We start from the raw sequence: 12,668 nt of genomic DNA on the forward strand, positions 1-12,668 counted from the left end.
TGGCAGCGGCGCGGGGCGCGAAGCAGCGGGCGCGCGGCGCGAGGCAATGGGACGGCGCGCGGCACGGCAGCGGCACGGCTCGAGGCGGCGATGGAACGCGCACGCGGCGACGGGATGGCGACGGCGACGGCGCGGCAGTGGTGGCACGCAGCGCGAGGCGACGATGGGACGCACGCGCGGCGCGAGGCGGGACGCGACGGCGACGGCGCGGCCGCGGCGATGAGATGGCGACGGCGACAGGCGGCGATGGCGACGGTGGCGCGGCGGCAGGCGACGATGGCGACGGCGCGCGGCGGCTGGCGACGATGGCGACGGCGCGCGGCGGCTCGGTGCGCGAGGCGGCGACACGTGGTGACGGTGGCGACAGAGAGAGGGGGAAAGAGGAGGAGCTGGGTTAGGGGACCACGTCGAACACCTTAGGTGCAATGAACAGTGCCGTTTTCTAATTAACCCGATTTTAGTGTATTTTCCATATAAATTTGATTCCACAATTCCTAATTTTGCATATATGCATTTTACTCAATATTTGTGTTATCTTAACTAATGAATTCACCCTAGATTAATATTACTCATATTTTATTTTTATATAATTTATTTGAGTTTTAATTAGGGTTAATTCTTATTCCATCGTATTTAAATTTAATTGATCCAAATATGGTCGCGATAATATTTTATTTATTTCTATCCCCACCTAATCTTTATTTTAATTTGTATTTGTTTTACCAATTTGTTTCTAAGGTTTATTCCTAATTAACTATTCTTTACTCACGATTAATAATCTTCGAGATCAAATCCCGATAAAATAGACGAATAAGATCGGCATGATGCAATTAGTTTAAAAAAAAGTTTTTGAAAAACCGTATTTTTAGAGTCTTGATTTTGTCGGTCGAATTTTCAGGGTGTTACACTCCGTTGTAGAGAGTCAAATTGTAAGATGTTTATATATTCAATTATAAGATGTTTTGATTTTGGTCAAAGTTAAATTGTTTTAAGTTTGACTAAATTTATAAACAAATATAATAATATTTATAATACTAAATTAATTTCATCTAATCAATAATTGAATATATTTTCATAATAAATTTGTCTTGGGTTGAAAATGTTACTACTTTTTTCTACAAATTTAGTGAAACTTAAGGCAGTTTGACTTTAACTAAGGTTGTGTTTAGTTCCACACAAAAATTGGAAGTTTGACTAAAATTGGAAGTTTGAAGAAAAAAGTTGGAAGTTTATGTGTGTAGAAAAGTTTTGATGTGATGGAAAAGTTGGAAGTTTGAAGAAAAAGTTGGGAACTAAACCAGGCCTAAAGTTAAAACGTTTTATAACATGAACCAGAGGGGGTATAAAGCTAGTGTCCACTAAACACCTAAAGCTTAACATGCGAGCATAGTATTTATTAGCACTCCTACATACAAACATGCCACGTCAACCCATTAAGTACACAAAGCTCAACATGTAAGCATATAGTAATTATATTTACAATTTATTTCACTCTAAACTAAACATACACGTGCTAAATCATTATTCTCAAATTATTTTTATAATATTTTAATCCAAATTATTTCATACTTTCTAAAATATCTAATATATATCCCGCAACAAAGCGCGAGACATCATCTAGGTATTAAGAATGCATATAGTTTTCGCCAGCGTGTTCTATATAGAAGTTGCTCCAAAATATAATATAAATTTATTTTTTCAGTTTGTAATAATTAAAATTCAATTAATCATGCACTAACTGTTTTATCGTTTAGCATTATCTTCATCGGTTTCAAACTACCACCGAAGAGCAGCTCTCCAACCATGTAGGGGATCCACCCTCCACGGCTCGCATGTGGACTTATTAAAAATGATGAATTTCCAATTGAAAAGGGAACAAAATAATATTAGCAATATACTGATCTCGATTCCGGCAATAATTTCATTCCCAAGCTGATGTCACTTACAGAGTTTTACTAGTTACAATGTAGTACTCTATACATTATACTAGTAGAATGCTACTCGGTATTACATGTAGGCTGGCCATGAAAAACCTAGCCATCAATTTGGCCACCATTTACCCCCAACTATATATATTCCTTTCGCTGAAATGCTGCAATTGCATATCTGGCACCTACTATACAAGCATAAGGAGGTACCAACCCTCACTTCTATCTATTGCTCCTGGGACATCCAGATGAGCATCATGTTATATGCCTTCGCTTCACAGCCGGCTGCAGGGCTCATGAAATTGCCAACATCTGAAGTTCTGAAGAATCTAGATCTGTAGTATACCTGAACAGTCTAATTTGTATCATGCTGCTGTGGCACGGCCAGAAAGGGTTTGAAAGTGAGGATAAGTCCAAGCAACTCGAAGAGATTCAAAAGAAAGAACACCATCTGATCACCTGTATGAGTGGAAGAAATTAATTTAGACAAGGATAAATTCTTACAAGATCTGTACTATTCTGAAATTTAGAATATTACACATCATCCCATTCAGATTTTGACAACAAAGGCATATGCCATGCAAAGTTTTCACAATACAACAAATTTTACCTGGAAGGAAGGAAGCCTGCTGGCGTTTTTGTGCCCACGAGAACCTGCATTAACGGAAATTTATTGAGATGGAGCCACAAAATTCCTAGTGCTATATTTTTTAAAATGTCTCGCAATTTTAAAATTTCTTGGAATGTATCATAGTTCAGAGGCTGATTTGATAGACCATCTCACTAAAATAACATGCGACTGTATTCAAAGTTGTCGTTCATGAATCATGACACTCCTGGACCATACTATAACAATAGCAGTACAATGCATAAAACTCTTTTTTTTTATGGAACATAATGCCTGGCGTTGGTTATAAAGTGCTTCAGAAAAGACCATGTAGATGCTTGACATGGTCCATTACATCCAGTAGCAAGGGAGCACTAGTAAATCCAACATACTTTAGGAGCTTCATAGCTTCAAACGCATTTCCTTTAAATATACTAGTCAAAAGTTTTAAAAATGAAAGTATACTCATAAAACATTTTACATGGTTACACTAAATAAAGTATACTCACACAATGCCCGCCCCTGCTGGAGCCACTGCCTTAAAAAAGGACATTCCTGTCATTGCCAAGCCATTAGCAGCCCCTCGTTGGTCTTGAGGCTGTAAGCAGTTTTACAGTCATCAATCAGAAGCAATTTTGTATAAAATGTTGTCGAAATTAACCATTATCTTGGGTACATACCACAGCATTATTTTGTAGGATGAAACAGCCTGTAATGATGGTAACCTAACATAGTATAGCATAAATTAGAACAGAGTGTAACAAGAACCTATTTATACATTAACAGTGATAAATTTTCATTAAAGTTGCAAATACATAAGATGAGAAAATAATTCTATATGTGCTCTCGTCTTGTATAATCAACTCCATTTTCACCACAAAAAGGTCAGATTGGATAATAATAATTGTATATCATATTTATCTTATCCTAATATCGTATAAAACTTTCTGAGTTAATGTCTGTAACTTGGCAAACTGCAGGCCTTAAATATCAATGCTACCTTTTTCTTGCACAAATTGGCCCTGAAAATTGCATACATAGATTCCTAAAATTTGACATGGAAATATACTCACACCAAGATTATTTTTTATAACTGACGCAATGTTCAGTATGATCGTTAATCCAGGTCCCGATAGGTATGTCATATATGGATATGCAAAGAGAATAGGTATGCACAGAATCTGCAAGATAAAGAACAGTAGGTAAGACATTCAGAAAGAAGAGATACACTTCCCCAACAACATAATGGAAACTCTTTACTCACAGCTGCAATTCGAGAAGCCTTAATATGGCCTATAACCTTGTTGATACGAGGATAAATGAAGAGTTGATACACAAGAAGACTGGCACCTGAAAAGAAATTGCCATTACAAATAACAGAAAGTTGAGCCACAAAAGCAGTACTAGATGAAGTATAGAACTTGGATGTTCTATCTGGCTTGCAAGCACTGGCTAATAACACTTTTCAGCAGACTACTCCCAATCCACAGAACTCAAGTTAAATTTTCCATAGTAATATATAAGCATTTTTAGCACGGAAGAATGTGAAATTCAGATAGAAACCTTAGAATCGTTCAAACTCAGTTTCTGGTTGGTTTTTGTCTAAGCTCAAGCCTTTTCAGTTCTTGGCACTCTATTTTAACCAGCAAACAAGATTTGGTCGTCTAGGAAGAAAGTACAAGAAAATACATGCATCATTTTCTGCAGGATACTATCATCAATAGCACTGATAAAAGCACAAAAAAATGCTACCTGTGATTGCAAGCACTTGACCCACATCCTCAGATGACAAACTCAGCCCACCGTACTTCCTGTCACTTTCTGCCCATAGAGAGAATATCTGAAGTTGATCCCAAATAGCATTAGTACTAAAAACACAGGCTATGGTTGGCTTATCTTCAGCCAGCCCAGCTAAAAGAAACACATGCTAAAGTGTGTTTTAAACAAGTAATCCAAATTCCAAAAATCTAGCAGATATCTGCATTAAGTGAATCTAAAACCAATAGAACCGTAGAAGCTACTTATAACTGTAGCAAGTCTTAGAGAAAATGCCCAATCCTAGTTCACCAGTGATTGGTACAAGTTGAATATTTTTATGCTAAAGGCATTTTGAAGTACAAATTATTTTGCACCAGTCTTTAATATTGCATCATCTGTAACTAAATAATATATTAATCCCGTGTAATCATCATACACTTTATTATTATCATTATAAGCTTGTATATTTTGGCATATATTTCAATATAAAATCATGCTGAATATCACACGTTGTCTGCTGAAATGCATATTATTTCTAGTGATTAACTGAGTGTAAACCACATGAGCTAACAATTTATATGCAAAGCAGTAGCAAACCATCCGTAGACAATAGCAAGAACAATACCTCTGTATAAGCCATATCATGAAAGGAGAAGACACAATAAAGAATTATGGAGGACATCAAGGGCCAATTGCTCAATAAGCTCTTCTTGCAGTCCAAACTACCATTTTGGTCAGCCTTTTCTTCTGGATCAATCAAATGGCTCTCCAAAGCTTCAACAGTTTGAGATCTATTTGCATCAGCTTTATGCTTGTGTAATGTCTCCTAAAATACATTTCAAGATACTTTACAACCATACAAAAAGAATTAATACAAAGTACCAAAGAATTATCCTTTCTCACTATGAGTCATGCTAAATATTGATATTTCTGCTAATGCACAAGTTTTTAAGAGAAAGGAAATATAAATTTGACTTAAAAAAGTAACAAAAGAGACTATTAATTCCTGATGAAATGGAACAACCACATTAGGATAAAATGCATATTATCTCCGTTATAATTACTAGTAACTGATTTTGGTTGCTAAGCATGCAGCAAAACTTTTGATTTCTTTTTTCAGATCCATGTCATAAGATCTTCCACAGTGCAAATATATCAAATACAACTAAATATATGTCAAATTACACTGATTGCATATTTTGTGAAGCTAGCAATTATGGAATCTGACTTACCGGCATCCATATGCAGCCTATGAGAACAACAGCAGCAAAGACTGATATGCACAAGCAGGGTAAGAAATATGGGAACCTGAAAATTTTCCAACAAAAGTAAGTATTCTGTAGATGAATCATAAAAAACATTTTGTTGGGCGTTGGTACACAAGATAGAATACCTTGCAAACAGTGAGTCAGGGGAAAAGACATTGGGAAATTTCTCTGCAGGCTGCCATAAAAGAAATCGTATTAAATGTAGCCACATTGTTAAAAAAAAATCCCTAACACTGTTCAATTCTCTGTGACATACCTGTGAAAGGTAGCCTCCAATAGCTGGACCAATTATAAGACCTATTCCCCATGCCGTACTAACCTAATATTAAAAAAAATCAAAATCAACACAATTTAAACAGAAAAAAATTAATAACAGAACAGTATGGCATGTATTTACAAGTGACAATGCAAGAGCTTCATGTTCAGGTCGGCAAACTTCAATAGCATAGGCCTGAAAGGACAAATATAAATTGATCAAGATCAACATGACCAGGTACAAGCATTGGAGGAAAAAAAAACATGACCAGGTACAAGTACAACAAAGGAAAGTTTCAACTTTATTGTACCTTTATTGGCCCAAGTAAACCATTTAAAGCACCAAGAAGGAATCTTGTAGCTATTGCCATCCAATAGGTGAAACTAAGCCCAAATAGCGTATTAAATATGACCCTGGTACCATTATACCAAGAACTTAGTTAGACAAACACCAATAAAAAGAAAAGGAACTGCTATACCGGAGTAAACTAGGTTGTGCCAGATATCAACTATTATTTCATATAGAGGAGGAAAAATATCACTAACACCGCGAAAATGCCAAACACAACAACTGGTTTCCTCCCAATACGATCTGCTGCTATTCCCCAAATAGTTGAAGTCAAACATCGACCGAACATAAACGAAGCACCTATAAGGCAGGTAAATAAGGAATCAGTCAAGGTGAGAGCCAGAGTTAATCTTAAATTTGAACAAGCAATTCATGAGAAATTTACCCACAAAGCCGGCATAGAACCCAATATCTTCTGTCCTTTTTGCAACATGCAAGTCTCTTATCTGTGTAATAAGACACGTCTTGAAGACTTAATTGCTAGAGTAAAGATAGTTGTCAAAAAAGGAGATAAACTACCAACAAGAAAAAAAAATCTAGTTTTAGCCATCAAAAGAAGACATGAAGATAGGGGAAATTTAACTATTTGCCACTCTTGTGACATGGCAATTAACGATTTGCCACACCGTGTCTATGACATGTGGGCCCTCATGTGTCTATGACATATGGGCCTAGTGGCAAATCGTTAAGCACCACTCGTAAGAGTGGCAAATAGTTAAAAGCCCCTGAAGATAGACATACCATGAAGTACAAGAAGGGGAACAATGATGATATTGGTAAAGCTGAAAAGGGCAGGGACAGAATTAGAAATCTTGAGTATGCACTGAAAATTTATGTAAAAAAAGAATAGATGGGATATGTGGTTACGATAAATACATTTAAAACTTTTGTAGATGCAAGTGGTGATAACAATATTTATTATATTATTACTTAGATGGTGATATCAGGGGACTACTTGAGAACTTCTCTACAAACAACTAAATGATGCTGGTGAGAACAGGGATAATAAAACAAGGTATTATGGCTAGTTGTACTTGAAATGAAGAAAATTTGAAGTGCTAGATGCTTCTCAGATTTTGACTGTTCCACGCACATTTTTTTAAGCAATACTCTGAAGGAAACAAGATAGCACTCAATATCCTCAACAGCAGATAGGAAACGATGTTCAAGTAGAAAAATTAATTTCATGTTCCACTATTGTAAAAGAGAAAGACTACTGTTCAATGCAACCATGATGGAGCTTTTCATCTAAAAACCATGATGGAGCTTATGCAGAACACCAGAACAGCACATGGAACTTCACCCCTAAAAAATATGCACAATTACATATGCTTATATAGGACACGTGGGAAACAAGTCATGCATCAGTTCCAAGTTTACAGTTTACACAATGACCTTTATCACGATTTGGAGCGGTATAAAAAAATATGTTAAAAAACATCATTAAGGAAAATCAGTTAAAGGCATTTTCGCAAATCAATATTGCATTGCAGACTGTATGCTATCTAATCTAACACGGAGTAGGACATTTTAGTGTATGCTTCTGCTGACTGTTGACATAGATGCCATGTAGTGTTGTAAAAATTTCAGCAACCGAGGTAGGTAAAAAAGATCACAAACACAATGAAGAACCTAAAGATCTGCAAGGTCTGAATCAGCATCACCTACAGTCCCATTATTGGATATCCTATCAATGAAGTTGGGTTGGACTATTGGTGCGATGAAAGATTACAGGAATTAATTATGTGCCCAATAAGGTTTGGATGACTGGCACTATGACATAACAGGAATTAATTGTGCATCTAATATTGTTCGCACAGTGATGTCCCTCAAACAATAAATTTTCTAGTTAACATAATAGACCCCCCAGCTAACCCACATCACATGAACCAGGACGTGGCATTGCAAGTTTGCAACTGTAACACCATGGACAACGTTATGACCGGTGTAAACGGTCGTCGTGTGTAGTATGAGTCGGAGCATCACATCACATTGTAATTAACGGTTGTAAGCAGCACTGAAAGCAAATATGGAGAAGTGCGTGGTAAAAACAGCAACAGCATGTCAACATCCCCCCCCCCCCCCCATTATGGAAATCTTGTTGAGGCAATTGGCTTAACTAACTTGGTCCTGTTAATCTATTATAGAGAATCAGCGATTTCCCCACAGGAACAGGAATCATCGACATGACTGAACACCGACCAAACCCATATGGAACTGCACATGGACATTGCAGTAACATGTAGCATTTGCAAGAAAGAAGACATGTTCCTGCAGGTACCAAGATTCCCTATGTTGTCATGTTCCTACGTGGTACCAAGATTCTCTTTGTTGGAGATATTCATTCGTACTACACTAGAAAAGGGAAATTCCTAGAGCACCATGGGTTAAAAAGTTGAAGAACTTTACCCCAGAATGAATCTCCAGAGCTAGTCAAAAGGTTGCGAAAAAGGGAGGGAATGTTCCATGCATACCGGCGGTGAGGCAGATCATCCAGAGATAGAGGAACTCCTTGTAAGGCAATCCCCTGTAGACCTCCTTCTTGCGGTCATAGGCACAGCCAGGGCAACCTTGGTGGTAGTCCCCCTTGATCTTGAGCAACGGCACCTCCGCCCCCGCCTCCTCTTCCATCCCTCCCACCGCCGCCAGGCAAGGCAAATGGGCAATGCGCCCGAGAGATCTCCGGCGAGGAGAGGAGATGAATCAATCGACTGCTACACGGCACGCGCGTACCTGTACCTCAACTTCGCTGCCGGATTGCAGCGACCCGCCGGAACGAATTGAAACAGGGAGGCTCCTCGGCTTCTCCTCTTATCAATCGGCAAAGAGGAGAGGCCCAGAATGGCGTGCGCCGGCGGCGAGGGAGAGCCAGGCAGAGGCAGTCTCCTCTCCTCTCCAAATCCAAGCTCCGTTCCGTACGTGGAATTCCCAACAAGGAAAGCCAACAACGACAAGAAGACGAGGAAGAGGAAGCCAAAACGGAGTGAGCGAGCCGTGGTCGTCGCTTTAACATTCCACCCCGCGCATTGCCACAAACAAGAATGGGTAGAATATACCATCATATGTTTAGCTCCATGGAGGTGGGTGGTAGTGGAAGTCATTTATTAGTAGGCGAAATTTAGGATTACTAGCACATCAGCACAAAGAAAACAAAAGATTTGCAACCTCACACACACAATAGACGGCGGCCTACGGTCACTACCTTTCTGCCTACCTGGCATTTTTTTATGTGGCCGTCATAGAAACTTCCAATTTTTGCACTGCTCAAATTTGTGTGGGACTTCCTGGCTTCTATGTGGAATTTGTGCATTTTCATATATACTAGCACGTTTAAGATATCTAGTATTCCGAACTTTATACTCGTTCTGAAACTTTCTAAATATTCAAATTTAATTTTTTTTCTGGACTTGACATTTTTGTGTTTCAGTTTGTACTACTTATGCCTATATATGCACACTATACTCAAATCTGTATATGTTCTATTGTATGTTCGAATTTTGAACATATATTTTAGACTTGAATTCTTTTATTTTCCTTCAACTTTTTCACGAACACATTCAGATCCTTACGTCTCCCAGACATGTACAAACAGTACTGTCACATTCATCTTCAAATATTTTCTGTGGATTTCAAGACTCAGAATATTCAGAGATCGAGTAATATTAAATATTTGATGAAAGCGAACTTAACACATGCATGCATGTACATATGGGTTCGTATATTGTACGTGATACACGCCAAAGTTCACATGAGCTACCAACAGTTGGACAGAGTGACAAAAACTCTATCCGACTTGGGTGGTTGGAGCTCCACGTCACATATAGCTCCATGCATATTTGGAATTAGCATGCAATGCTATAAACTCACAGTATACCACGAAAAGTGAAAATAATTATTTAAGGGCACAAACCAATAATTAGATGTTAAAAAGTGATAAAACAAATTATAGAAAGTATATCACGGAATTTCTATATAGGAGACTTTTGTAAAAGTCATGGTGTTTAACTGATCGGAAAGTGCACCTTTATCATAGAACATGATTGAAATTATGGGCGAACAGGGCTTCAGGGTGTAGGCAGTGAGAAATCACATGTTAGTGGGTTTTTCTTAAAGAGATGGTGCTTATACACATGTAAGGACGTACGGAAAGAGTACAAACGAACGGGTTCGCTTTTTAAGTAGCAGAGATATCATCTTACGGTAGACTTCACTTAAAACTTAATGGTCTACTTAAAAATTTTAACTCCACTGGATATGTTTTTGTTCTCAATTCGAGCATGAGACGGTTATATAAACTAGTATACAATTCCCTTAATATATAGCAAGTTTATTAAACAACTCATTTTATTGTTGCACACATGCAGCCAACGGCGGAGGCACTTCCCGAACGGGTTGGGCGGCCGCGTGAACTCCACCGCTACTGTCTCTATTACCGTTAGCTACTTATACGAGTATAATACAAATTGAAATATCGTATGAGCCGCTATCTTGTTTTTCTTTCAAAATATGGGAGACATTATGAAAAACCATACGGCCAGGTTAATAAAGTAAAAAACAAATTTACAGAAGGTAACGTGGATGAAGTGAAGTCTGAGTAAGCGCTAATCATGCATGGAGCAATGGTTGGCTTGTGCTAATCAAGAAACGAGAATATAGGTAGTACAAAAGCAATGAATGAACCATTAAGCTCACGAATTTAATCTCAGCAGGTCAGGTCATGTGCGAGTGTGCGACCGTCTGCTACACATGCACACGCACCCGGCCATTGGCAGTTTCAAGTTTCAACCTCTAAAAATCTAATCTATGGACTGCAAAAAAAAGCTTAAAATTGTACCCTCCGTCCCAAAATATATGTATTTTTTAGTTATAAATCTGGACAACCAAAATTTATATTTTGGGACAGAGTAGTAATAATCAGCTAATTTGGGCCGTGTTTAGTTTCCCGTCCAAAATTTTTTTAAGTATACACTAATAACAAAAACAAATTACAGATTCCGTCTGTAAACTGCGAGACGAATCTATTAAGCCTAATTAATATGTTATTAGTAAATATTTACTATAGCACCACATTGTTAAATCATGGCGTAATTAGGCTCAAAATATTCGTCTCACAATTTACATGCAAACTGTACAATTGGTTTTTTTCTTCCATATTTAATGCTCCATGCATGTGTTTAAACATTTGATGTGAAGGTAACTAAACACACAGCCTGGGTAGTTATTTCTTAGAGCTAAAAAATTGGTTTTCTGGCTTTCTACTTCTATTTTATTTTGTGAATTCAACAACTATAACTTATTAGAATATGAACGAAAAGTTAAACCGCTTGGAGAGCTTCTAATTATCAGAAGAACCTACAGCTATTCAGAAACACCTCAAATAAGCCATTGCTAAAATTCAACGGTTGGTTGAGGTGCACAAATCTTAAAACAAATCATAAAATTAGTAATTATCAATTTAATGATTTTGATTAATTGAAGGGACTGTATGTATATATTGGCACTCCAATGTGGCTGCATGATCAATGGAGAATATATGTATATATAGGAGAAACTAATTAAACAGACTCATTATGATAAGACTCGATAAATATGGAGATCAACTGAGAAGAGGAACAGAATCAGGTGCAGATCGATGAGATGAGAGCGCGATTGATGATGCATGTGGTGGGTGGATGAGAGAGTAAATGAAGGGTGGTTAATTACCTGTGCAGAGTGTGACGATCCAGACGAAGAGGAAGCTCCCGTATGGGATGCCGGAGCTCGCGGCCTTCCGCCGGTCGACGACGCACCCGGGGCACCCCTCAATGCAGGACCCATCGCCCTCGCCGGTGCCGGTGCTGCCCTTCTTCTCCAGCAGCGGAGCCGCCGCCTCCGCCTGCCGCCGGCGTCCATGGTCGCCCATCAATTCACCAATCTCGCTCGCTGTGTCGATCTCTCTGACTCGATAGACCTTGGCTCTGTCTGAATGGCTGTATTGTATTGAATAACTGATGGGTAGTTGTTGAGATCGATTAACTACGCCTATATATTGCCTGCTGATCGATCGATCGATCGGGAATCAGCAATAAATAAAGAGAGTGAATGGGGCACGTGATGCTCGCAACTAGCTGATGTGGATTCCCTTCCGTTTCCGTGGCGATCAAGTAGAGAGGCTGGCGGTCTTACCTCTAGGAGCAGAGCAGAAAACGCATGGAACAGAAAAGCCACGGGAAGAAGAGTAGAAGACGAAACAGGCTTTCCGTTGTCCAAATAGTATATGATTGTAAGATGGACTTTTGTTGTTCGAGGCTACGTTTCTTTACTTGTGTATGTCGGTGTATGCCATTTTAAAAAATCATTAATAATTTTAATAAAAAATATTAAGATTAATTAAATATGTGGGGGTGTCACTCGACAATTATGTAATTTCAATTTGATATATATAATTAAAAAATAAATTTAACTATGAATGACACATTTTATTCGGAGTCAATTTATTATTTTCATTTCTAGCTGAATTTGAG

General features: G+C 38.3%; 1 protein-coding gene across 4 annotated transcripts; it reads right to left on the reverse strand.

Annotated features, from left to right (window-relative positions):
- Positions 1–1,886: 1,886 nt before the first annotated feature.
- On the reverse strand, positions 1,887–12,165 carry LOC4349708 (protein ZINC INDUCED FACILITATOR-LIKE 1). Of its 4 annotated transcripts, none has more exons than XM_015761871.3 (17): positions 11,869–12,165; positions 6,907–6,947; positions 6,551–6,611; positions 6,363–6,465; positions 6,128–6,230; positions 5,959–6,012; positions 5,818–5,880; positions 5,687–5,736; positions 5,526–5,601; positions 4,919–5,119; positions 4,288–4,375; positions 3,800–3,885; positions 3,609–3,716; positions 3,216–3,260; positions 3,045–3,133; positions 2,539–2,582; positions 1,887–2,298 (listed from the first exon to the last, which is right to left on the reverse strand). In XM_015761871.3, exons 1-17 carry the CDS (start codon positions 12,065–12,067, stop codon positions 2,294–2,296), a joined length of 1,416 nt encoding a protein of 471 aa, XP_015617357.1. In that variant the 5' UTR covers positions 12,068–12,165; the 3' UTR covers positions 1,887–2,293. The 4 variants fall into 4 exon arrangements, with proteins under 4 accessions (XP_015617357.1, XP_015617356.1, XP_066161346.1 ...); XM_015761870.3 differs by having other exon boundaries at positions 1,887–2,387; XM_066305249.1 differs by lacking the exon at positions 11,869–12,165 and adding an exon at positions 8,640–9,145.
- Between the last annotated feature and the right edge of the window lie 503 nt (positions 12,166–12,668).

This window comes from Oryza sativa, chromosome 11 (genome assembly GCF_034140825.1).
Source record: "Oryza sativa Japonica Group chromosome 11, ASM3414082v1".
Classification (NCBI taxonomy): domain Eukaryota; kingdom Viridiplantae; phylum Streptophyta; class Magnoliopsida; order Poales; family Poaceae; genus Oryza; species Oryza sativa.

Bases quoted from the DNA above. Each gene is read 5' to 3' on its own strand.
- LOC4349708 (XM_015761870.3), bottom strand. From the start codon at position 12,067: ATGGGCGACCATGGACGCCGGCGGCAGGCGGAGGCGGCGGCTCCGCTG. The intron at 6,466-6,550 runs GTAAATTTCTCA...CCTGCCTTATAG, and splicing joins GTTCTATGCCGGCTTTGTGG to GTGCTTCGTTTATGTTCGGT. The intron at 4,376-4,918 runs GTATTGTTCTTG...GATCAACTTCAG, and splicing joins ATGATATGGCTTATACAGAG to ATATTCTCTCTATGGGCAGA.